Source organism: Muntiacus reevesi, chromosome X (genome assembly GCF_963930625.1).
Source record: "Muntiacus reevesi chromosome X, mMunRee1.1, whole genome shotgun sequence".
Lineage (NCBI taxonomy): Eukaryota > Metazoa > Chordata > Mammalia > Artiodactyla > Cervidae > Muntiacus > Muntiacus reevesi.
Genome location: NC_089271.1, coordinates 127,296,179 through 127,323,787, shown reverse-complemented (window position 1 = coordinate 127,323,787; position 27,609 = coordinate 127,296,179). Strand labels below are relative to the sequence as shown.

The window sequence follows — 27,609 nt, the reverse complement described above, 5'->3', positions numbered from 1 at the left end:
AGAAATACCCACGAAGTTTAAAATAAAACAAAGCTGGAAATCACTTCCAGTGATTCTGATTTAATTCGTCCAGAGCAAAGCTTGGACATCAATATTTTAAAGTTTCCAAGGTGATTATAGGGGCTTCCTTAGTGGCTCAGACAGTAAAAAAAAAGAAAAAAAAATCTGCCTGCAATGCAGGAGACCTGGGTTCAATCCCTGGGTCAGGAGGGTCCCCTGGAGAAGGAAATGGCAACCCACTGCAGTACTCTTGCTTGGAGAACTCCATGGACAGAAGGGCCTGGTGGGCTACAGTCCAGGGGGTCTCAAAGAGTCAGACATGATTGAGTGACTCATGTTTTCACCTTCAAGGTGATGATAATGCATAACCAGAGTTGAGAAACCCAGAGGTAAGTGAAGACACAGAAAAATAAAGTAATGCTTTCTTAAGCCGAATTCAGTTGAGAAAGATAGGCAGGATTGAAACTGACCCTCAGAGGATCTTTATACACTACTGGCCTCTGAGATACCCACAAGGTACCAGCTGCTCATTTGTTAACTGCCATAGCCTAAAGATCACAGCTCCCACATCACCAACTTCCACCTTCATTATCTGCATGACCCCAGGAGATCTGTTTTGGGCAGATCCCAAAACAATGCTCAACATCCTCTTTTCCTTTCCTTCCAAATTCACCTGTGTTAAGGCCACTGCTAAAAGGCACCTATGTTAGTTGGAAGGGTAACACATTTCTCCATTAGCCATTTTTATGCCGGTACCTAGGAAAGGACAGAATGCTGAGAGACAGGGACATAGGACAAAGGTGTTTTGACATGGGGAAGGAGGAAAGAAAAGGCCAGGAGTGGTGGTGATAGGTCCAGTTTGGCTACTGGATAGACGGGCAACATCAGGATCTTGTGTGACGTCAAGAAGATGGAAGGGCTCTATCCACTCTATTACACTGCCAAGGGCATCCATAAACAAGACCTATCGAGTAGGTTTGGCAGCATAATGTACTTGAAAGAGCACTAAATTGGAAGTGAAGGCACTTGCTTCTAGGGCCAGGACTAGGGTGAGGCAAGTGAGAATACATTTGGACAACTCTCAGAAAGTAGCTTTTTAGGGGGTGGGGGAAGTGAGGAGATGTTGGTCAGTTATGCAAAGTGAAGAAGTTCTGGAGATCTAAGGTACATGGTGGTGTACCTTAGCTATTGTTGACAATACTTCTGGTGACTATAGTAAGCAAGACTGTATTGTACACTTGGCATTTGCTGAGGGTAAATATTAAGTGACCTCACCACACACACACACAAAAGAACTAAAATGGTAACTAAGTCAGATGACAGATGTATTCATTAGTTTGACTGTGCTGATCACTTCACATCATAAATGTGTATCAAAATATCAAGCTATATACCTTAAATATATATACTTTCTATGTGTCAATTATACCTCAAGACAATTGAAAAAAAAGACAAACCAAAATTAAAAAGCCTTGTGCCCTAGCTGCTTCTCTGGCTTCACTCTACTACCGGCCCTGCTGACTTAGGTTCTAGTCTTGCCTCTGACTTTATACTAGTTATGTGATCTTGGGCAAGTCACTTCTCTCTAAACACCACCCCTCCAAACCAGAGCAGCTCCACTTCTATCTGTCTTATAGGTTGGACTTCCATAAAATTTTCATTTGGAAAAAGAGTTCCAGAGCTTTAAATTTTTTCTATGACTTCTCTAAATCATCTGTAAGAGTCCTTCTAGCTTGTAATGTGTGATTCTATGACTGGAAAATGCAAACCACAAGAATTTTCATGGGCCATTTTGAGTCTTTCTTTTTCAACCTGAAAAGGCAGTTTCCTGCACAGTCCAATGGGACAAATATTGAATCACCCTCTGGGAAAGATCAATTTTCCTCTCTAGATCCCTGATGGCTCAGATGGTAAAGAATCTGCCTGCCATTCAGGAGAGCTGGGTTCGATCCCTGGGTCAGGAAAATTCCCTGGAGAAGGGAATGGCAACCCACTCCAGTATTCTTGCCTGGAGAATTCCATGAACAGAGGAGCCTGGCCAGTTACAGTCTATGGGGTCGCAAAGAGTCACACATGACTGAGCAACTAACACACAGAACATTTCTAGGGGGTTAGCAGTCCCTTTGGGAGCATTATGGGAAATTCCCTGAAAATCCTCACCAGGCACAGAATGCTATAAATGTCAGCATTTGTGTGGAGCCCATTTGTCAATATTAGAGCCCCCCCCCCAACCCCCTCATCTGGGGACTACTAGACACCATGTCAGAAGCACAGATGGTGTGGTTCGGAAAGACCTGGGACAGGTTCATGAGCAACAACAGGTGTTGCCAGCCCATGCTGAAATATGTAAAGCAGAAAGGAGAAAATTATCCCCAGCTCTATTTCCTTGGGTGTCTTCATTACCGACATCCATATGTCAGTATCTTATTTTTTATTCTTTTGTGTTTTCAGATCAAATACTAAATTTGTTCAGCATAGAGTAGCTTTTCATTTTGTACATTGAACAAAACCCTGCCCTTCATTCCCCTTGTGAAAATGATTTTGACAATTGTAGATTTGAGATTTTTTTTATCTGCTGTCATTCCTGTCACAAGGTCAATGTAACAGTCACAGATTGAATTCCCTAGGAGCAGATTCTGAGATGGAAATTTGCATGCAAAATTTTATTGCAGAGTATTTTCATTAAAAACACTTGTGGGAACCAACAAGGACATACTGTATAACACAGGGAACTCTACTCATTATTCTGTGATAAACTGTATGAGAAAAGAATCTAAAAAAGAATAAATATATGTATATATAAAAATATATATATTCACTGAATCACTTTGTGGTACACCTGACACTAACACAACATTGTGAATCAACTCGACTCCAATAAAATCAAAATTTAAAAAAAAACACTCGTGGGAGGAAAAGAAGGAAGCAGCTTTGAGCAGAAGAAGATAGGCTGTACAATCATAACAAGGCCTCAACCCATCCTTCACGTAGCCCTGAAGTTGGGGTGGCCCATTAGAGTTACCCTATTTGGAGTGAAAATGTCTACTTCTGCTTCATTGACTACACCAAAGCCTTTGACTGTGTGGATTCCAACTGTGTGGAAAATTCTTAGATGGGAATACCAGACCACCTGCCTCCTGAGAAACCTGTACGCAGGTCAAGAAGCAACAGTTAGAACTGGACATGGAATAATGTACTGGTTCAAAACTGGGAAAGGAGTACATCAAGGCTGTATATTGTCACCCTGCTTATTTAACTTATATGAAGAGTACATCATGCAAAATGCTGGGTTAGATGAAGCTCAAGCTAGAATCAAGATTGCTGGGAGAAAATATCAATAGCCTCATATATGCAGATGACACTACCCTAATGGCAGAAAGAAAAGAGGAACTAAAGAGCCTCTTGATGAAAGTGGAAAAGGAGAGTGAAAAAGCTGGCTTAAAACTCAACATTCAAGAAACTAAGATCATGGCATCTGGTCCCATCACTTCATGGCAGATAGGGGGAAAAGTGGAAGCAGTGACAGATTTTACTTTCCTGGGCTCCAAAATCACTGTGGATGGTGACTGCAGACATGAAATTAAAAGACCCTTGCTCCATGGAAGGAAAGCTATGACAAACCCAGACAGTCTATCCAAAAGCAGAGACATCATTTGTCGACAAAGTCCATCTAGTTGGTTTTTTCTAATAGTCATGTATGGGTGTGAGAATTGGACGATAAAGAAGGTTGAGTGCCGAAGAATTGATGCTTTTGGACTGTGTTGTTGGAGAAGACCCTTGAGAGTCCCTTGGACTGTAAGAAGATCCAAACTGTCAATCCCAAAGGAAATCAGCCCTAATTATTCACTGGAAGGACTGATGCTGAATCTGAAGCTCCAATACTTTGGTCACCTGATTTGAAGAGCTGACTCATTGGAAAAGACCCCGATGCTGGGAAAGATTGAGGGCAAAAAGCAATGGGGGCAGCAGAGGATGAGATGGTTGGATGGCATCACCGACTCAACGGACATGAGTTTGAGCAAGCCCCAGGAGATAGTGGAGGACAGAGGAGCCTGGCGTGCTGCAGTCCATGGGATCGCAAAGAGTCAGACACAGCTTAGCGACTGAACAACAACAATTTGGAGTGAAAGGGTTATGCCTTGATTCCCCATAACAACCAGTGACTGGATGCAGGTTTCCCTGGGAAGGAAGTATTATTTTAAGCTAGGCAACTCTCTTCAGGAAACTGAAGGGGAATCTGGATGGTAGAGCCTTTACCAAGACAACTTCCTTGTTTAGCAAGAGTAGCCCAACAACCGCTCCAGTGGGAGTGGATTGGTCATAGCTGTGGCCCAACTCTTCATCCACAATCACTGTAGCACCCCTCAATTGTTATGTTCCTGTGTTATCTGGAAAGTGTGGAAATGTTAGCTGCTCAATTGTGCCCAACCCTTTGTGACCCCATGGACTGCAGCCTGCCAGGCCCCTCTATCCATGGAATTCTCCAGGCAAGAAAAGAATACTGGAGTGAGTTGCCATTTCCTTCTCCAAGGGATCTTTCTGACCCAGGGATCGAACCTGGGTCTCCTACACTACACTGCAGGCAAATTCTTTACCAACTATGCTACCGGGGAAGCCTGTGTTATCTTGGTTGAATGCAAATGGCAAGCAATCTATCCTTCAGCCAGTTACCTACGTGGTAGCTCTCATTCTTTAAACCAAAGAAGAAACAGAAGTTGGACAGCGGCAGCGGTTTGGAATCAGGATGAGAGAATTTCCTGCTCAAATAAAAGTAGCTTTCAGTATTGCAAAGTTGAGTACATTAAAGCTCACGCACAGTGGAGGACAGTTCTGAAGCTGCTAAAACAGCAGAATTATTTTTACAAAGCCAAGGCTTTTGTTATACGCACCTCACCTCCTACGATCTCTGACGCCTGCTTCTGCCCTGCCTCCAAACTTTTCTTTTTTCTTTTTTTCCTCCTTCAAACTCACATTTACTGTCTTTGGTCAGCTGTAATAGGAAACAGTCAAGCTATAACAAATTAGGTACGAAAACAAATGAAAGTGCTTTGTTTTTTGGTGAATTGCTCACTGACATGTACTGCACTGAGGTGACCGTCCCCCCAGAGTTGTTGAGTACACAGCCACACATGCTCGCAGACACAAAGAAACTCTGCAAGGTGAGAAGATACTACAGAGTTAAGCCACAGTTCTGACTTGCTCAGAGGCTCATAGCCCAGAAGGCCCCAGATCCAAGCTCATTGAGAAATCAGTCTGCTTTTTCTATTTAATTCTTGAATAGGTGATGCATCCACATGGTTCAGAGAACAAAAGTATAAAAAGATCTATTAAATCAGTGTTTATTAAGCACCTTTGCATTTGTGGCAGCAGGCAGCATATAGAGCAGCATTCATTTGTCATCCATGTCTTCCAGGAGCTTATGCTCTGAGCGGACAGCATGGGTTGTATTTTTTAGTCTTTATTGTTTTTGTACTTACAGAAAATAATACCTGCTTCTTGTAAAAAAGTCAAACATTACATAAATAAATGACAGTGCAAGTAGAAGTTCTTGCACAAAGTAATTCTACACCTCCAAGATAACTACTGCCATTTCCTTCGAATTTTTTTCTATACACTTCAGATTTTTTTTTTTTACAGAAATGGAACTACACTACAAATGCTATTTTGCAACTTTTTCCTATGCAATAGTATATTGCAGAAAATTTTCTTTTTGTTATATAGAGATTGAGCTATATCTTTAACAGTAGTATAGTATTCCATGTTTATGTACTATGCTTTATTTATCCAGTTCTATTTTGAATTTTTAAATGCCTATTGTACAGCTCTTCAAATTGGTTTATCCACAGCTTGTAACTGATTTACCTTGATTTAAATCTACACATCTCAGGAGAATGTATGAGTACTCAGTAACAGAAGCGTCATGGAGAAAGAGAGTCAGCCACAAAGGTCTACAGGTAGAAAGGGATGCCAGGAAAAGAGACAGACAGGTGCAACTGCCTTGAGTAGGTAACAATGAGAGTACTGCATAAGTGGATAAAACCATCTTTCAGATTTGAGCAACTGTGAAAATAGGGGAGAAATAAGGACTTGGATAGGGTGAATTTTTTAAAAGGGAGATAAATCAGGTTGGAATGGAATGAGTCTTGATGCATGGATGGAGAGTTGTTATACAGCAAAGGTTTTATAAAGAGAATTGACATGCTTTAGTTGAATTCAAGCTTGAAATTAATTAACAAAATAATATGGCTACTTAGAAGTATTAGAGAGGGTGCTAAAATAATAGCCCATATCAAAGCAAGCAGTAATCCACATTGATCAAATCACATATGAGTTATCAGGATCAATAAAATATTGACAAATGTCCATAGGAGAGAGACAGAACAGTGAGGAAACCTATCATGAAACTGTTGAAGGATTGGGGCATTTTTAGCCTGAAGAAAAAAAAGATAATGGGATATAGGCATATGCTGTTTTTAAAAATGTGAAGGACTATCATGTGGAAAGGGGGTTCAATTTGTCTCTTTGGTTCCAAAATAGTAGAACAGGATGAGCAAGCAGAGATTACAAGAATGTAGGTTTTGACTTAAACAAAAAACTAGTACTTTGTTAAAGGGTATATTTTTAAAGTTTAGTTTCAATATAGCAAGATACCCTGTGTAATTTCATTACTGGTACTATTCAGCCAACACTTTCTTCATAAATAGTACAGAAGTAAAATTCAAACTTGTCCTTTCTGAATGTTCATAAATTCTTAATTAGTGGAATTCAAAACAATGAGGCCTTATTGTACATTTCTGAAGAAAGATTTTCCAACACTTTAATCTTTTCTTTCCTATGCTTATTTCTTAATCTCATGTCTTGGCCTACCATGTGCCCTCAACTCCCACTAAAGCAGAGAGCACATCAAAAAGCCACATGAAAATGTAAATCTGAGAAATAAATGCATGTGGTTAGTTTAAAAAGAGTAAGCATTAACATTTAAAGCAATGGTAATTTACTCCTATCTGTAATTTTGAGCTCCTGTGCTGAAATTGCTCATTTGGAAATTACCAAGTGCTTGGGTCTCATTTGTGATCTTCCCGAGTACAGCCAGCACACAAAAGAGTCATCATGACCTCCTGAGTCACTGCTACCATCTCCCCGGAGCACACTCTCCAAACGTCAGTACCATTTTCTCTGGTGCAGTGAGGATGACCGCCGACAATAACCTGCTTACACTACAGGGTGAGCCTGAGGTGGCACAGAACCTGGAACGTGTTCCAAGAGCAGCCCCATTGTCCTTCATTCTCTCCTCCTCCTGGAGCCAAATTGTCAGGTCACAGATTATTTGGGCCTTGCAAATCATCCCAACTTCCACTCCCATTAGTCATTACCTAAATATAAATGGAAAACAATTTAATGGAGCAAAGGGAGCTGCTTTTGACCATATCCCAATCAAATAATGTCTATGCCTGATGAAATTATACTCAGATTATGGATTCATGCAGAAGCAAAAATATAGACATGATACAATATTAAGAGATATGAATACTCTCAAAGACCAGCACATACAAAACCCTTGTGTTCTTCTGTGGTTCATACAGACAGACTGTTCTTTCCAGCTTCTCAAACCCTGATTCTAAAAAATTTACCCAAAACTCAAGCATTAGATCTTTTCTCTTTCCCATGCAGCATAGATCCAGAAAATTAGTAGTTAATAGTTGTCTGACATAAATTAGCTTAAAAAAGAACTGAGAATCTTAAATCAATTGAATTGAGAAAGGGAAGAACTCAGGAAGACTTAATATGATTGAATGCTTTTGTAATGCTGTGAACAAAGAAACAGTATGCTATCTTTGTTATAGACTGTTTTTGTCATGTTTTCTGAGAGTTATATTGCTTGGGAGACATAATTTACTTTGTTGGAGAGTCATATCCATGTAAGGATCAGCCATATTATAATGAGGTTCTATCTCTACTAAAGCTATTCCTAATTCTGAAGACTGTTGATGTGGAAGATGAAGGAAAGGACAGATTGTGGCCAGAAATAAGAAAGAAGCTACTGACATTCTTTCTATAGATATTTTGATAAGCCTGTCAATAAAAATAATTAGGTACTATAATTCAGCTGTGATTGCTCAAGTACAGACTTGACAAGCACCTAGCCTAGCACCACAAGTTGAATCTTCTTTCTTTTCAAACAGGATAGAGATATGCCAACTGTCCGAAATGTTAAGACTGAGGTTATGAGTAATCCTGCTGTCCACAAGGGATAAGGGTCAAAGGAACCCAATGGACTGTGACTAAAACCTCACTAGAACCTTTAATACCTACAGAAAGATTTTTAAAAGAAAAAATAATCAATATAGCTGTTTTCCCTTCTTTCAGGATTTTCCATCCTCCAAGCGATTATGGAAGCAGCAGTACAAAACAACTGGCAGGTGACAGCAAGGTCTGTGGGAAACATCAAGGACGTCCAAGAATTCAGGCGCATCATTGAAGAAATGGACAGGAGGCAGGAAAAACGATACTTGATTGACTGCGAGGTAGAAAGGATTAACACAATTTTGGAACAGGTAGGTTTGAGACTTATTCCACCCCAGTCAACCTGTTAAATCATCAACCTGAGGTGGTTCCCATATCTGCTAATAAATTAAGTAGCCAACAGACTAAACTTGCCAACAGTTTTGCTAGTCTCTCTAATCCTTTTTTCCTCCCCAGTGACTGCAGAAGAAGAGAGAGAAATAAAAGAAAATCTAAGCTGTTGAAAATTGCATAGCATGATTAATCTGGTAGTCTCTGCAATTTAATGCTACTTATCAGATAAACACACCCTTCCACACCTCTGTTTCTTAGATAGCCGAAGATTTCAGAGTAATCCCCTTCCTTTCCCACACCTTCCTCCCAGCAAGGAACAGACAAGGGATTAGGCAGGGAGGAAGAGTGGTGGTTTTATTTCAGGGGCCTAGTTGCAAAATGTCAAAGCAGCATTTACTAGGTTTGAATCTGTGAATATTTTTCCAGAATATCCCTCTGGTTTGAGAGACAGAGAACAAGAAAGAGAATGAATGAGAATATGTGTGTATATAATTGAAGACCATTTTAAAAGTAAGATGGCATATGAGAAAAAATGATTATGGTTTTTAAAATGTGAAGAAAATGAAAAAGCCTCAGACTGGGGGAAAAAATACAATTTGATAGGCCAAAAGATACTCATTATTAATCTTGGATATTTAAATAGAAAACTGAAAAATATGAGAAGAACTGTTTCACCCTAAGCCAGATGGATATTCTGTTTGGAGTAAAGAGTCAAATAGAAATGTGGTGAAAGTTTATTATTTTCCTTAGCAGTCTCAATTTGCCAGTTAATAACAAAGTGCCCATGCTGCCATAAACAAAACTGTAAGGGAAACATTTCCATTCTAATTCGATCCCAGTGTACCTAGGGGCCAGAACAGCTTCAGAGATTGAAATTATAGTGAGCAGTCATTGCCTGGGAGAGCTGTTTTATAGCAAATTAAATATTAACAATTTGTCAGATATGCCCCCGTGAGAAGAGAATGTAAAACAAAAAATTGGTAGGGAAAGGAGGGAAGGGGAGAGAAGAGGAATGAGGAAGGAAGAAAGGAAGCACTGACGGTCCATCACAGAGATAGAAAGCTGTCCCCTTCTTAGGAACACCATCATCTCTAGTGAACCAACGTCACAAAAAAATCTAGAGCACTAGCCTGGCTAAATCAAATTTTGCAACTAACATTCTCTTAAGCTACCCAAATGATCCACCCCTCCCTTCCAAAAGAAAAAAAAAAAAACTGCCTTTGATTTTCTTAGATCTTGAAAGTGAAGAATCAGGTCAGTGATGTTGGTATATGTACTCCATGCCCTCTAAAATTTTATACCAAAATAGCCTTTTAGTGGGTGACCTACTTAATAGCCTAAAGCAGAGGCCTTGTCATACTTTGTTTTCCTTTTTTTGTACTAGTGACTTTGGTTTCTTGAATAGTTTATATTCTGATAAGTCTTTGGGGGGTTATAGGAACTTATACTGGAATCTGGGGTTTTTTCAGCATGACATAGTAGAAAAAGCAGTGGCTAGAGCTGTGATTCCATATAGCTCTGGGATCTTGGGTATTTAATATATCTCTGCCTCAGTTATCTCATCTATGTAATGGGGAAAATAAAATATGCTCTTCCTCACATGGTTGGTATAATTGCTTTGAAAGGCATAAAATGCTATAGAAAAATGATTGTTATTACTAAAGATTTTCAGGAAAACTAAACTAACATTATTTGAAAGCCCTGTTCTTTCTTATAATGTCTCAATTGCTATCTGTCTTCTGGATGCACATTCACAGCATCCCTCATAATACTTTCTATACAACTTTTCAGAGAACATTGTTCAAAGAAAAGTTTTAACAACATTCAAGTAAGGCCAGAGAGTTAATTTCACTTATTCTTTTCCCCACTTTCAAAAAATTGTCACAAAATGATCTACTCATGATTGCTGTCTTTATCATTTAAGAAATTTCTACTAAGTCATTAAGTACTATGAGATAGGAATCTTGCTTGTCTTGTTTGCTGCTGTATATTCGGTGTCTAGCTGAGTACCTGGCATGTAGTGTTGGATGGAAAGATGGATGGGTGGATGAATAGATGGATGGATGAATACTGAACAAGTATATTCTAATAAGTTGTACTGTGATGTTGCTATGCTTCCATCAAGAGGCAGAATAGTGTCTGCAATCACATGATGTGATTACTAAAGTACACATTTTCTCAAAGATTTAAGATGGTAGCTCTCTGCTCAAGCTGGTTTTGATACCACGAATTTGCCAAAATTGATTTCTTTATATAAAAATAGATTTCTCACTAAACTAAATTCTTTAAATTAAACAATAAACATGACATTTCTTTAGAGTAAACATTATTTTAAATTGACTACTAAGATACAGAGATATCACTTTTCTCATTAGTTCCTAACCATTCTGGACAAACTTCTCATAATTCACTATACAGATTCTAGTTAGAAAGATAACATTTATAACTCCAGTAGTATCAAGTTTTCCCCCCAGATGCTCCCATTTTCCAAGGGTATTTTAAACTTTGAGCTTATTTTCATGGAAAGAAATTTCTATAGTCTCCCATAAAATGACTGTTCATGCCACTATTTGAGGTGAAAGAGCCTATTATTAATAAAACCACTACAACCGTATTCACTATAAACAGGACTCTGGCATAAAGTAAGTTCGTATTATATTCTATATCCAATGGGTGTTAATGAAAAGACTTCAGTGTGGTACAATTTTTCAAATATTAGTGTACTTTCAATATATTGCTATCTAGTATAACCTCCCCATTTCATAATATAGGCTCTCATTTTTCTTATGAATGTTCAAACAGTTATGGGGTAAGTCAAAATTCTTCCAACATTTCCTCCAGAGCTCTTTTTTTTAATCTCTTTCAATCGTTCAGACCACAGCATGAAAAAAAATTCAATTAGGTGCACAACAACTGTCTTTAATATTTCATCTTAACAAATAATCTATAAGGAAAGCATTCCAAACTTATAGCTACAAAAATTAACATACAAAAGGACAACACTAGAGATAGTTGAAACCAGGATGGGTTTGTCAGAACTCAAAGAGACTATTTAGAAACTGCAGATCCTGAATCTAAGAATTAAGAGCACTTTCCACAGGAAGATTTAGCTACCCTAGGAAGAATGAACCATTGACCTGACCTTCTAGAGCATTCCTATTACTGCATTGTGTTTATGAGTCCCTCCCCCACTGGTAGACACTGTCTTACTTCAATGACCAACCTAAACACTCACTTTTGAAAAAGTTGCCTCTCATAGAATTATCTACACATGACTGAACAGATCTACCATCCCAGGAGTGTCTACCTGTGGACTGCTTTGGAAGGGCAGGCCCCATAAAATGAATGGCTCCGTTGGATGTTTCATGCTTATTTGGAGAGGCAACATAGCATGGAGTTTCCAAGTATGGACCCTGGAACCAGTCTGCATGGATTCTGTCACTAGCAGTGTGGCCTGGAGCCAATTACTTAACTTTCTGTGTCTCCATTTCCTGTTTGTAAAATGGAAATGATAACTGTTCCTTAATGAGTAAATATAGGCAAAGCATTCTGAAAAGTTTCTAACACATAGTGTTTGCATTGTTCTTTGATGCTGAACAAAGTGTTTTCACATAGATTATCTCATTTGAGCCTCACTATGGGAAGCAGGCAGGGCAGATGTGTCTATCTCAGATTTACAGATGATAAATTGATGCTTAGAGATATTTAGATGATTTGTCCAAATGTGGACAAATCACATTTGTCCTAGGGCTCTGTACAGTCCTAGGAAATGGCGGAGCAAGAATGAAACTCAAGTCTTCTGACTCCCAGTCCAGTGCTCTTACCCCTGCACTAAACAATTTAATTTCTAAGTTGTTTATTAAATATGTAGCCAACACCAACCCCTAGATTAGGCCCGTGCATCAGGTTACATCTTAGAACAATTGCAATGCAATTGCAGAAGATCCAGAGAAGTGCAGCAAAACACGATTAAAGCAGTAGAAAATAGGGCCTATGAGAAAAGACTTTTAAATGAGTTGGGGCTGTTTAGTCTGGTGAAAGAGAGCCAGGAAGCAGTTTAATCACCATTTCAAGTATAAAGAGTTAACATAAAGAAGGCACTGACCAACTGTTCTGGAGGCCTAAGGATAATACCAGAGCCAAGAAGACTCTAGACTAGGGAGAAAGTCAGTCACAGAAATGACTCATTATAAGGAGAGAGGAAACTGGAGGAGAGTAAAATCTTACCAGCTGGGGCTATGAAGGTGAGGCTATTCTGAATTAGTGAAAAGTCAGATCTAGAATAGTTTTAAGATTGTTTTCAGGAACATACAAATATTCCAAGTCAATTCTCTGTGAGGATAAGTAAATATCCTTACAGAAAAGGAGTCCCCAACCTCTGGACCACAGATAGCTACCAGTCCATGGCCAGTTAGGAACTGGGCCATGCAGCAGGAGGCGAGCAGCAGGTGAGTGAGTGAAGCTTCATCTGTGTTTACAGCCACTCCCCACATTACCGCCTGAGCGTCACCTCCTGTCAGATCAGTGGTGTTATTAGATTCTTATATGAATGCAAACCTTACTTTGAACTGTGCATGTGAGGGACCTAGGTTGCGTGTTCCTTATGAAAATCATCCTGAAACCACTCCCCACCCCACCCAGTCTGTGGAAAAATTGTCTTCCACAAAACTGGTCCCTGGTGCCAAAAAGGTTGGTGACCACTGTTATTGAAGACTTATTTTAATAAATAGGTAAGAATATTTCCTAATTGCCTGTTCATTGGATATCAGAAAGGTTGTCTCCTTAAAGAGACTTAAACATCAGCCCTCAGTCTTTTTTTTTTTTTTTTGCCACACCACATAGCACGTGGGATCTTAGTTCCCTGACCAGGGATTGAACCTGAGCCCCCTGCAATGGAGGCGCAGAGTGTTAACCACTGGACCGCCAGGGAAGTCCTCCCCTTCAGTCTTTACTGTGTTTTTATTTTTCCCATAGATAACTCAAAGATAAATCTCAGCATAGCTCCTGCTTGAATTCTAGAGTGTGCAAATTTAGTAGAGTCCAAACCAATACATTTCAAAGTGCTTTGCAGAAAAAATATAGAATGTCTGATTTCCCCTAGAAATAGTTCAAGCTAAAATCACCTCCTCATGAAAAGTAGTGCTACTTAATGATAGAATCCTCAAGCAGGTCAGTCTCTTAGGTTCCTCTCATTTGATTCTGACAGTCACTTCAAAAACAGTCATTTTAAGAAATGAAACAACCAAGTTAGTAAGTCAGTATTCTAAAGATAACAGTTTAAACAAGATAAACAATACTAGGGGGCCTTGTTAAGTGTGAGGCTATGACACAAAGAATGCATTGCTCACTCCAAAATATGTCTAGCCGTTGGGGTTACTTAGAGCACTGCCACCAATGGCTAGACCCAGGTGGCGCTAGTGGTAAAGAACCCGCCTGCCAGTGCATATTAGACATAAGAGGCTCAGGTTCGATCCCTGAGTCAGGAAGATTCCCTGGAGGAGGACACAGCAACCCACTCCAGTATTATTGCCAGTATTATTGCCTCTCTCCCACGGACAGAGGAGCCTGGCGGACTGCAGTCCATAGAGTCTCATAGACTCGGACACGACTAAAGCGATTTAGCATGCACAAAGCACTGTCACCAATGGCTAGACCTCTCTCAAGTGAAGTAAAAATGTTAAAGACTTATGTCTTCTCATGACTTGACCCCCCCACTCAGCACATAGTGGTTCTCTCCAGTTCCCCTCCCCCTTTGGCTCTCCCTTTGTGCCAGCCTTTCCTCTCAATGATCCCTGTACAACCTTGAGCTAACTTGCCAGTTCATATGCCAGTCTGAGGGTATCATCTCCTCTTCTTAGAATATTGTGTGGTATAGCTGAATAAACACACTTGGGAACTGAACAGACATGACTTTAAGTCCTAACTCCCTCACCTTCCTGTTGCATGACATTAAAGAAAGCAACAGTTTTTTGAGGCTCCATTTTCTCATGTTAAAAGACTGTTCCACTACCTTCCTTTCATGGGGTCCTCATGTGTTGTGAGGATCAAAGTAACATGAAGAGCACCTGACACCATAACTATCTTCTCATGAGTAGTAGGGTTCTGTATGTATGAAAATGAGTTATTCAGGGACTGTTGCTCTAGAACAATGTCCTCATGGATCTCCCAAGATATCAGTTGAATCTAAGGTCTTATCATGAAAACAGAGTCTAAGACTTGAGCTATTCTTAGTTCTCATTAATATGTTTAGCATGTTAGACAACCTGTTTTTTCTCCAATGTAACATTGGATAACATACATTGATTGATAAGTGCAAGGACTATTTGAGAATTAACTAGATTTTTCATCATCACTTAAAATAATTAAAGGCACTCAAGCCTTGAACTCCATAGGACAGCTGGGCATTTCTAATAACGAATATGTTTTAAGTGCTTATAATGTTCCAGATACAATTTTAATCAATGTGGGTGGATATGTGCCCAATTCTATATCTCGTGTGAGTTAATCTTCATATTAGCCCCATAAGGCAGATAGGAATAGTATCTCCATTTAAGAGATGGAAGAACTGAGACTTAGAGTTTATAGAGCTAATAACTGGTGAAGCCAGACGTTGAACCCAGGGAGTCTGGCTCCAAATGCTGCTAATCATTGCAGTAATCAGTCCTGCATCTGACTGAGGTTTTCAATAGGAGTAGATTCAGCCAGAGGTTAAAAGAGATAAGGACCCTGATGAAGTCTGGAGCAGCAGCTATGCTTACAACCAACCTTGTTAAACAATTAGCATTTCACAAAGATTTTCTCTACTTGATGAGGATCCATATTCCATTAATGCATGGAAGTGACAATGTGCCCCTTAAACCTAGCCTTTGGTAATGAATTCATTTATGATGAACAGGTTCATTTATTTGTGGCACCAAAGCAATCTAACTATGCAATGGGCTCCACAAGAGTAGAATAAATTGTGAGGGGTACATTCTCAGAGTGGTATGTAAGTACACCTAGAATTTCCATCTGCAGGCATTCATTCTCAGATAAAGAATCACGATCTTTATTATTTTACCAACAACTGCCCTAGGGGTTGCCCATTTCCTTCTTCCTTGCGAGGGAATGACGTGAACGTAACTGGCAATGTCTGGAAGGTACAGCTCGCCTTCCTTTCATTAACTCCTGGAAACTCAAGCATAAACTAAGACTAGTTCTAGGAAAGCATAAACACCCACAGGATAAGTATCTGGGGTGGGTGCTCAGCCTTTCTGGGTCCCTAGACTTGAGCACCCAATATCATCCTTAAACTCAGGTGAGAAGGACTACTACCTTGAGCTCCATGCTTTAAAGGATTTCTCATATCATAAACACAAAAACAGAAAGATTTTTTTCTTTTTGTTCTTGAGAGTTGTTGAAAGGTTAATAGCTGGTTGAACATCATGAGGAAAAAGGAAAAGGAAACATAAGGCAAACAGGGATGTCCACATCAGAGCACAAAGGTGTATGGGGTCAAGGGCAGGGGCAATGAAGGAGAAAATGGCAACTCATGATGTAGGAAACCAGAGAAAAATGGATGATTTTGTTTAAGTGGCCTCCCCAAGTAACTCTAAGTGTAGGGGTTTAGCAGATAGTTTTTCCGGATATCTGCACTCTCTCACTGTATTCTACTTGAATGATGTCATTTTGGAAGACATGGAAAATTGTGCAGGAACCTCAAGTCACAAAAGTAAGCTTTTGTGGGGTAAGGAGCTTGCTCTCCTTGGCTTCTTCCACCTCATCCCAGTTTCCATTCAGGAAATCTAAGCCCTGAGCTCAGCTTCCACCCCAGCTCACCTTACCCTGCCCCAACAGGGTACAACAAATCCCCTACATATGAACAAGTTCCAATCTGAGAGCACATTCATAAGTCCAGTTTGTTCATGAGTCCAACAGAGTTAGCTTAGGTACCCAACTAACACAATCAGCTATATAGTACTGTACTGTAATAGGTTCATAATACTTTTTGCACAAATAATATATAAAAAATAAACACAAAAAATAAAGAAAACATTTTTAACCTTTTACTACAGTACCTTGGCTTAGATGGTAAAAAATCTGCCTGCAATGCAAGAGGCACAGGTTCAACTCCTGAGTCGAGAAGATCCCCTGGAGGAGGGCATGGCAACCCATTCCAGTATACTTGCCTAGAGAATTCCATGGACAGAGGAACCTCGTGGGCTACAGTCCATGGGGTCACAAAGAGCTGGACACGACAAAGCGACCTCCACTTTACTTTTACCTTGAAAAGTACAGTAGTACCAGCTACATCACCACTGCTTTTATGCTTGCTTTAGACTATCCTGGGCTTGAAATAAAGGTACTGTCCTATTGTACTCTATATAGTACTATACAGTAAAGTACACAAAAGCATAACCACTTGTAGAGGATACACGCACATGACAATGTATGCCAGGCACGTGCACTAACTTATATGGTTGGATGTGGATGTTCACATCTTTGAAAGTTCATATGTAGGGGACATACTGTATGTGAAATAGAGAATCTCATGTGTGTACCCTCAGGGAAATGAAACTCAAGACCTGAGAGATTGATTTCCTATAAGCACCTAATTTACAGAACTCTGAGCCTTATCTCCCAACAATGAATATCTGCCAAGAATCTCCTCCTATCCACAAGCCAGTGAACTTAGAACTTGTGCTCTGGTTGGGGGTGGGCTCCCACTTTGTGTTGTTCCTTTCTCATAAATGCAGCCCACTCCACACCTTCCACAGACCCCCCTGTAGTTTGCATTTCTTGAACTGCAATTTCTCTGCTATTTCCAAATAAACTCAGTTTCTGGTAGCTTGAGCTTATGTCCATTTATCTCTCTATTTAGGTCGACAGGTGGATACACAGACCGAGCCAAGGCATATCTTGCTTTCCAACTTTGTAACATTTAGATGTGTGGTATGCAGTCCTCCATTTGTACTCTTGCTATGTGCCCTCAAAAAATTAGGGGTGAGCCTGTTCCTATCTCTCTCATGGCCTAAAAACATAAATGCGCCTCTCAAAATGCCCAGTTTACTCCTGGAGTGTAGGTTTTTCTGAATATGCTAGGCTCATACACTGTGAATGCAGCTCTTCCAATCACCTATGGTGATATTTGCCTGGTGAGGCAGAGTTGAGGAGGGAGATTCTGCACACTAATAGAATCTCTTCCTGACTAGCTGAAACACTATGGAAAGTTAATCAAGTATCCAGTAGATCGAATACAGTGATGCTCCCATCATTCTTTTGGTAAGAATTTTATCCCACTGCTATCTCTCAGAAGTGGATACAAGCTACTCCAGAGAATCTTCCCAACAATCTTGCATTTTTTGCTTTATCCCATAGATACTCCTTTTTACCCTATCCAACATAAAAAAAAAATAAGAAGATCAGAGGACATGGTTAGGATAAATTATAGGTGTGAAGGGACAGCGATAGAGAAATTACTCGAATTTTTCCTTCTCCTTTCCATGCCCACTGCCACAACTCACCCTACATCTGGTCAGATCCTTTTCAACACTAGAGGTTATCTAAGAAAGATTCTCTGTACTCAGCATTCCAAAGTACTTCTGCTTTCAGAGGCATGGTTAGAAGCTGAGACTTAAAAATTCTTCCACCACCACATAGTGATGGTTCTAAACTTCACATGCAGGTCTGTCTTCTCCATGACATTCACATTATATGCTTGGCTGAGTACCAGATAGGAGAGAAAACAGCTATACTGGAGACCCCTTGAACCAAAGCAAGATGCCATCTATTTTCCAGTATGTGTCTATAGGTGGAATGAATGCAAAGTCTTTCAGAATCTTCAAAAGACAAAAATAAATAAGGGATTTGGCAGGTGTTACTTACCTGGATTTCAAAGGGCAATCTGAGGCCATATCTTCATGATAGACAAACAAGATGCCACATAGAATAGGACCTCCTGGAGTGGACAAAATTGCTTAGCTACCTAAGAAATCTGCATAATCAAGAGACAAATCACAAAAAAGAAGAAAGGCAAAGGTGTTAAGCCTCTAGAATAGTTATTACAATTTACAAGGAAAATTTTTCAGACAAGGACCAGTCAACTGTTCTGAGATTAACATCACAAAAGGGCTTATATTCAGAGTACTATACTAGGCACTGTTGGCAGGAACAAACGTTCTCTTTCATTCTTTCCTTTTTAAAATTTGTAATAGCCCCTAGCAATGTGAGTCAAGTTAGAGAGCAACATTTCAACAAGGGTAAAATAATATAGTATATGCTAGGTACATATGGGCTGTAGAATTAAAGGAATTAGAAAAGCCTACAGCTTATTTTTGTATATGAGTAAACTAATCATAAAATGTAATGTCAGGGACTTCAGTACTGAGGTTCAGTACCTAAGACTCCGTGCTCCCAATGCAGGGGGCCTGGACTCGATCCCTGGTCAGGGAACTAGATCCCACATGCTGCAACCAAAGATCCCAAGTGTCACAACTAAGACCCAGTGAAGCCAAAATATATAAATCAATTAATTAATATAATTTAATAAAATATAAAGTCAAAGAAATGCTGGGCTGGATGAATCACAAGCTAGAATCAAGACTGCATGGAGAAATATCAACAACCTCAGATATGCAGATGATACCACTCTAATGGCAGAAAGTGAAGAGAAATTAAAGAGCCTCTTGATGAGGGTTGAAGAGGAGAGTGAAACACCTGGCTTAAAATTCAACATTCAGAAAACTAAGATCATGGCATCTGGTTCTATCGCTTCATGGTTAATAGTGAGGAAAAAGTGGAAACAGTGGCAGATTTTATTTTCTTGGGCTCCAAAAATCCCTGCGAACAGTGACTATAGACACGAAATTAAAAGACACTCCTTGGAAGAAAAGCTATGACAAACCTAGACAGTGTATTAAAAAGCAGAGACATCACTTTGCTGACAAAGGTCTGTCTAGTCAAAGTTATGGTTTTTCCAGTAGTCATGTGAGAGTTGGACCAAGGCTGAGCACCAAAGTATTGATGTTTTTGAATGGTGGTGTTGGAGAAGACTGTTGAGAGTCCCTTAAACAGCAAGGAGATCAAACCAGTCAATCCTAAAGGAAATCAACCCTGAATATTCACTGGAAGGACTGATGCTGAAGCTCCAATGCTTTGGCCACCTGATGCAAAGAGCTGGCTTATTGGAAAAGACCCTGATGCTGGGAAATATTGAAGGCAACAGGGGATGAGATAGTTGGTTTACATCACCAACTCAATGGACATGAGTTCGAGCAAACTCTGGGAGATAGTGAAGGACAGGGAAGCCTGGCGTGCTGCAGTTCATGGGGTGGCAAAGAGTCGGACATGACTTAGCAACTGAACCACAACAACAGAGGTCCAAGTGTATATAAGACCTGTGCCTGTCCATCTTCTTCTCCCAGGCACATGTTAAGGCCCATATGTGAAAAAAGACTTCCTGTTCCTCTTTGCTTTCCCTGCTCCCCAATCTCTTAATGGGCACACTTCCAGACATAGATGAATGTAGCCAAGTACACCCACTGGCTTTCCTTCATCTCTTAGTAGATGAACCCTTTCCTTCCCCACCTCCAACCATTCCAGGTTTCTCACTGTAAATTGGCTGCTTCATTCATCCTCTTCAGTAACCCTTTTTATTACGTCACCAATCATGGTGTCCAGGGGTCTCTGTTTCTTACACTAATGATTTGGTGATTTAATGCTATTATTTAACATATCCTAGACTACCCTAATACATATTTTGAAGCAAAAATACACCCCATGATCCAGTGGCTAAGACACTGTGCTCCTAATGCAGGGGGCCTAGGTTCAAAGCCTGATCAGGGAACTAGGTCCCACATGCCACCACTAAAGATTCTGCATGCCTCAGGATGCACTAAGACCCAGTGCAGCCAAATAAATAAATACTTCAAAAATGCATCCCAAAGTTGCAGAACAGTGTCCCAAAAGCAAAGCCTCCAGTTTGATTTCTTAAAGATTCTTACTGCCCATGTTGTTTCTCTGAAGTCCAGACTACTGTTTTCCAGGCCCTGAGTGAGTCAGATTCTGTACTTGCAATAAAAACCTTCACCATATTAGGTGATTTTAACACTCACTGGCAGCCTTAAATAAACTTGTTCCCCAAAATGCAAAGATATTTATCCTAAGAGTTAGTAGCAGGCCTCAGTATTCTATATTTAGAGATTTTAATCTTTGGCTTATTATAAAAGATAATCTGATTCTCTGGTCATACCTCACATTAGACTGGCTAGACTGGCTTCGTGAATATTTAGAAACAAATTCCCTCTGGGAAAATAAAGAGGAAAAACTCATTCAAGATCATTACTTCAAAACAGCAAGACTCTTGTTTATTTCAGATGATAGAAGCTTTGGTCTCACAAAGGAAATCCTCCTATTCAACCAACAGTTCCCTCCCCCTCCCCCATTTTTAAACATTGTGATACCTCATTATTTACTTGATTCTTTCCTAGGAAGCTTGGAGATTTCACTTTAAGAAAATAAACACAAATTCAAATTAATTTTCATTAAGGAACCTCATGAGAGTCCTTGGGATGACTGGAAACATCCTGGAGTTTTCTAAAGCAGAGTACAAAAGCCTTGAGGCAGGAGACCTAGCTTTATGATTTCAAAAAGTCACCTTATTGCTCTGTGCCTCCATTTCCTAAACTGGAAAATGAATGTATTGAATATGATGGTCCCTTCCCGTTCCAACAGGCTATGATTCCCAGCACTGTGAAAAACCAGGTAGGAAATTCAATTCAAGAACTGTTGATTGAGTCTGACCCCTTTAACCACACACAGTGCTAGATATGTTGGGAGGGGAAAGGACATGTCTTCCATGCTACAGTAGTAGGGGTGATAAGGCAATGCAATCATTCTGGAAGGCAGAGTATGATAAGTATCTCAAAATGTGTGAGTCAACTTTCCTGCTTTCTCAGATTTCCAGGCTAGTGACCATCACTGAGAGTTTCTTTGCCGACTGAGAATCTTGCAAGCCTCAACATCAGTGAGCTTTGCTTAGACTTGGAGACACAGATGAAGGGAGAGATAGAGATGATACGTTCCAAGGTCAGGACACAGCCTGAAAGCTTATCATTTACCTCTGTCCTTAGAATACAGAACAACAAATGTCCCCATTAATAAGAGTTTCGGGTTGATCAAAGTTTTGCCTCATCCATATATATAAATATCTCATCAGTCCTTACAGTATCTGGAAAATGCCTGGGGAAAATTCCTATTAATTAAGAATTTCTGGCAGTTGGATTTTGATTAACTGAGGTCTGTTTGTTCATCACAAGCCTATTATATCCCTCTCTACTGTTACTGCTGCTCAGATGCCCTTTGCCCAAAGAAAAGTACAATAGGTTGCAGTAAAGACTTATTACATCAAAAGACTTTCTCTCCCACCCATTAACACCAACATTTTAGGATCAAGGCTGGTACCTTATTCTAAAATTATAAAAATATGAACCAGTTCAAATGGGAAAATAAAATACAAATAGCCTCCTTTGAGTTAACTATACCACTTAAATCAAGTGAGACCTCAGATCCATCCTTTAAAAAAATAGAAAAAAGGAAACATCAACCACAGATAACTATTTTATCCCTCTACAGGCATTGAATATGTTTTCAGTTAGCACGGGAGGAAAGCACCCTGACACCTGGTCCTTTGTACGGCTGATGCTGTGAATGTCCCAGCTAAGCCTTTGCGGACACTGAGGGGTTGACAAGCTCCTAGGGGTTACAATTACTGGCTTGTAAACATTAATGAATTTTTTTAGAATCATTATCCAGATTTATTAGGACAATTTCCCAGATTAAAAGCAACCAAAATATAGCAATTAGAAGGTTCATCACATAGCTTCATGATTACAGGAGTCTTGTCCTAGATTCTAACAGACACTGTAACAAACAGGTTCATAAGGGCTGCAAGAACCACAGTTTACAAAAGCTATTTATTGTTATACATTAGGTGCAGAGAGGTACTGTCTGATTCCACTTATAGGAGATACCTAGAATCATCAAATTCATAGAGTCAGAAAGCACATTGGTAGATGCCGGGGCGGGGGGTGGGGGTAGGGAGAGGGAACAGGGAGTTAGCATTTAATGTGGACAGAGTTTTTGTTTAGGAAGGTGGAAATTTGGGGAGATGGCTAATGGTGAGAGTTGCACAACAGTGCAAATGTACTTAGTGTAAATGCACTGTACAAAGATGATGAAGATAGTATGTTTTATATTGTGTGACTTTTACCACAATAAAAAAAAATTTTAAAAATGTTACTTATGGTTCGCACTCACATTGCCACAGGACCTTTGTATTTTAAATAATTTAGACCCCAAGACTCCATTATAAGAGAGTCACAAAGCCAATGCAAAATACGTAACTATAAATAAAATGTACAGACTCAAGTTCTTCACTGCACTGACACTGAAGTGCAAAGGCCATTGACTGATCCATGCCAAGATCTGGACTTCAATGAGACTGAGTGTGGGAAGGAGCCTGTGGTCAGTCTGATGCCACTGTTGGCAACCACCCACTTGACCCTCTCAGTCAATTTCATCCCACTCCTGCTGGGGCAGCTTACCCTCTATCCGGATTCGACAGGGTCGAATTTGTCTCTATCCAAAAGTTATAACAAATTGACAAGTAAGGGGCACGACTCAATGGGCCCTGGCCAGAGCCTGGGGATGCTGGTGACAACTAGTGTCACGTCACTACAGAGGCTTCCCACGTGGCGCTAATGGTAAAGAACCCACCTGCCAATGCAGGAGACATAAGAACCATGGGTTTGATCCCTGGCTTGCGAAGATTCCCCTGGAGAAAGGAATGGCTACCCACTCCAGTATTCTAGCCTGGAGAATTCCATGGATGGAGGAGCCTGATGGGCTACAGTCCATAGGGTGGCAAAGAGTTGGACACAACTGAAGTGACTTAGCATGCAGACAAGCACTAGAGGTAGAGCTAAAGTGGAAGAGATTGGTAGCCAGACACCACTGTTCTCTCTCCAACCTTTTAAAAATTATGTATAACTATCAAGCGACTTCCCAGATACACATGTAGCACCAACACCCTACTCTGAAAAAGAATAGCAATTGACAAATACCTTCTAAAGTCATCTAGCACTATAGGTAAAAGACCAGAAAGCTGACTGAGTTCTGTCTCAAGATCCCCAGGTGACCTCACATAGTCACCTCACCTTTCATCTGCCACTGCTGCTGCTAAGTCACTTCAGTCGTGTCCGACTCTGTGCGACCCCATAGACGGCAGCCCACCAGGCTCCCCCGTCCCTGGGATTCTCCAGGCAACAACACTGGAGTGGGTTGCCATTTCCTTCTCCAAAGCATGAAAGTGAAAAGTGAAAGTGAAGTCTCTCAATCATGTCAGACTCTTCGCGACCCCATGGACTGCAGCCAACCAGGCTCCTCCATCCATGGGATTTTCCAGGCAAGAGTACTGGAATAGTGGGTTGCGATTGCCTTCTCCGCACCTTTCATCTACTTAGCCATAAAATAGAAAACTCCTCCCCTGCCTTAGCAGAATGATGTTTAGATGAATCAGACAATTTCTCTAAGGTATTCTAAGATTCCCCAGCGAGGGCAAGGCCACAAGCATTATAATTAGAGTCACTGCACCTCATTTCAAACAGGAGGAGAAAATGAATAAAGAAAGGAACATGTGGGCACTGATTCCAAGAACTCAAAGAGTATATAAGCTCCTTCTGTAATCTGAGGCAGGTTCCAAGAGAGGGAGACTGACATGGTGAAGTCACACAGGAGTTTGGTGGTTAGGACATGGTCCCCAGATATTCAGAGTCTTCATATTTGTCTTTGATGGTGTGCTGTTACTTTATTACAATCATCTTAAAGATTTGGATATGTAAGCACTACCAAGAGAGTGGCAAGTACTTTGATTATGGCTTTGTGGTCCTACCATAGTGGGGTTAACTGGTCATCAACAAGAGAGCTGAGTTCAAATTTATGTGCTTTAACTTATTTGCATGCTGTCAGTTGTTCCAACAGTGGAAATTTTGGCTCTCCCTATAACTGGATCATTATTGAGGACAGGGCAGGAAGGGTACTGTCTCTTTCAGAGCTCAGCATTGGCAGGAAGTGTGCCCACTAATCTTAAGAATGGGGACACAGGGGACTTCCCCAGTGGTTCAGTGGTTAAGACTTCACCTTCCAATGCAGAGTATGCGAGTTCAATTCCTGGTCGGGGAGCTAAGATCCCACACACTTCCTGGGCAAAAACCCAAAACATATAATAGCAGCAATGTGGTAACAAATTCAATAAAGACTTTTAAAATGGTTCACATCAAAAAAAAAAGAAAGAAAGAAAGAATGGGAACACAGAAAATGGAAGACTGGGTGAACTTATTTGAAAAAATGTTATCTAAAAGATACACACACACACTTATAGAGGTACATAAGAGGGCAGAATCAGATGTAGTGAAATCTCAGTAATGTTGGGTCTTAGATTAAGAAATGAGGATCCAGAGACCCTGAAGCAAGGGACTAGGCCCTCTAAGAAGGTACTATAGAAAGCTTCTTAATGGCTGTTCTTAAGTGCCTTTTCATCATTACTATCTCTTCAATAGCTCTGAGAGCCCTTTTCACTTCTCTTGACCTTATTTCAAACTACTGCCTGTGCTTAACTGGAGAACCTCCTACTCAATAAATTGCTTCTCCTCCCTCTTCCCTGGCCAATATAAAATCAATTGTTGCTTGACAGACTGCTTTGTTGCCATTTCCTCAAAGTCCTGAAGGAAAGAAACGAACCTTATTTGTACACACATTAACTTAATTTCAGTCTCACCCACTCAAGCACAGCACAATCCTTCAAACTCGGACCCTAGCCCATTTGCTACTTGGTGTCCGTGGCAACCACCGCCAAGCTGCTCAGAGAGAGCTTCAAGGAGTGACAGTAAAGTGCATCTCCCAACAGAGCCCTTAGCTCTTAACAGGGGGCAGCAGACCCATCTCTGAAGCCTCAGGCATTGGCTTTCATTAGGGGAGGGAAGTGTTGTCCAGGGCTCCTCCCCGGAAGAGTTATGGGCTGCTTCTCACACTCAACCTGTTGAAGATAGAGCATTAATTGTGAAATATTGAAACTAAGTGAAAGTGATAGTCGCTCAGTTGTGACTCCTTGTGACCCCATGGATGGTAGCCCACCAGGGTCCTTTGTCCATGGAATTCTCCAGGCCAGAATACTGGAGTGGGTATTCATTCCCTTCTCTGGGAGATCTTCCCAACCCAGGGATCGAACCCAGGTCTCGTGCATTTCAGGCAGATTCTTTACCACCTGAGCCACCAGGGAAGCCCAAGACTAAGTGAGAGAGCAGATTTTGCCCACGACAACTTCCCCAGGAGTATTCTCCTCCCATGATTCTGTCCACTGCAGCTCCCACCACACCCCTTGCTTAACTAATGACAGTCACAGATTTCAACACCCCCGGAGACAATACACATGAATGCCTAGCCACTTCCTAGTGGTCCCTACCACACGGTGACCTACAACTCATTTTCCTCACTTTCTTAACTCACATCAAGAATGCATGCATGATAATCTTGCCATCAAACTATATTTTTTAAAGAAAAAGAGCCATGTTCATAATGGTCCAGGAACTGGAGGATTTATGAGCCAAGAGAAAATGGTATTGTTTCTCCAAATATAGAGAAAGCCGTTCAGTCTTCAAACTGTTTTCATGAGTTCCATATTATTGGCTTTGCTCAGGGAGCTTAGCTGAGAAGTTGTCAGATGGAGATGAATTTCCCTTTACTGTACTCCAGAGGAAATGGGGATAGTTTCGGTTGCAATCTCATTGCAACAGAACCCAACACATCGAACAAAGTTGGGGTTTTTTTTTTGTTTTTTTTTTCAGTTTTGTTTTTGTTTTTTTTTTTTGCATACAGAGGACTAGTTCAGACTCAGTTCTTTGTGGAAACTGGAAAGAACCCATTACTCAAGTGTTCTCTTCATAGAATCTACATAAATAAGAATAATATTTGAAGTGGCAGAAACAAGTGAATGCTTTTATCTTTTTAGCTGTGTGAAAAAAGGAAACAGAAGGCTCTTATGCACAATCCTTTCCAGTAGAACTGCTGAAATGTAGATATGGTTTCAAGCTGTCCTTGAAAGCAAGACATTCCTATGTGTGCTGCCTGGGTCTGTCGTCCCAGATAAAAACTAGTAGCAAGTTTAAAGAAAAGGTGAAAAACAAAGAAGACATGGTTTTGCCTCCAAGGAGCTCATGAGTTCACAGAGAAGCGTCAGGTAGACTGATGATCATGGTCTAACTGCAGTGACAGAAAGGGACAAGATCCTGATGGGAATGCACAAGAAACACGCCTGACTTAGAGACCCAGACAGCTTGTTCCTGATGACTTGTTGAACTGAGTCTTCAGGGGCCAATAGTTCACCTGGTTTGGTGAAAGGGGGTGGAAATTTGTATTTGCATAGATATGACAAGCTCCCTTGTCAGAGTGAATGCTAATAAGCAGTGCCAATTAGGAAACGGAGTGTAACTCAGATGTTGTAAAGCAGAATGGTTGAAACTTGATACCAATAAGAACACAGACTATATTGGCCAGAACACAACTCTATCTTTCATCACAAATTTTTGATCCTCAAGAAACGGAATTTTTCCACTAGGAAATATAGTAGCATGATATCTGAAATGAGAAGGTTCTGCTTAGAGATTAAACTACCCCATCATTTGATGATGAAGAAACGGAGGTGCTGAGAGACAGACTAATACATATAGCAGCCACACAAGCAGTGAGTGAAAGAGAAAAGATTTAAACCCAGATCTGATTCCAGTGTCCAGCTTCCTTGCACCACACCACCCAAGACTACGCCAATACAGGGACCAAACAGATAGCTACATATGGACTCCCTTGAAAAGGCCACCTGCCTTCTCACCCCCATCCCACTTCCCACCCACCTACCTGGAATTAGTGTTTAGGTTAAGAGTCCATCCGTAAGAAAACATACTACACCAGAAAGATGATATTTGAAGTCAGTATAAAGTCTCA

At 40.5% G+C, this 27,609-nt stretch overlaps 1 protein-coding gene across 1 annotated transcript in view; it reads left to right on the top strand.

Moving 5' to 3' along the window:
• Window positions 1–27,609, top strand: part of GRIA3 (glutamate ionotropic receptor AMPA type subunit 3) — a 290,948-nt gene that overhangs the window by 133,799 nt on the left and 129,540 nt on the right. The window contains exon 4 of the mRNA XM_065915058.1: window positions 8,368–8,555. Within this exon, the coding sequence (XP_065771130.1) occupies window positions 8,368–8,555 (188 nt within the window). The remainder of the gene's footprint in view (window positions 1–8,367; window positions 8,556–27,609) is intronic.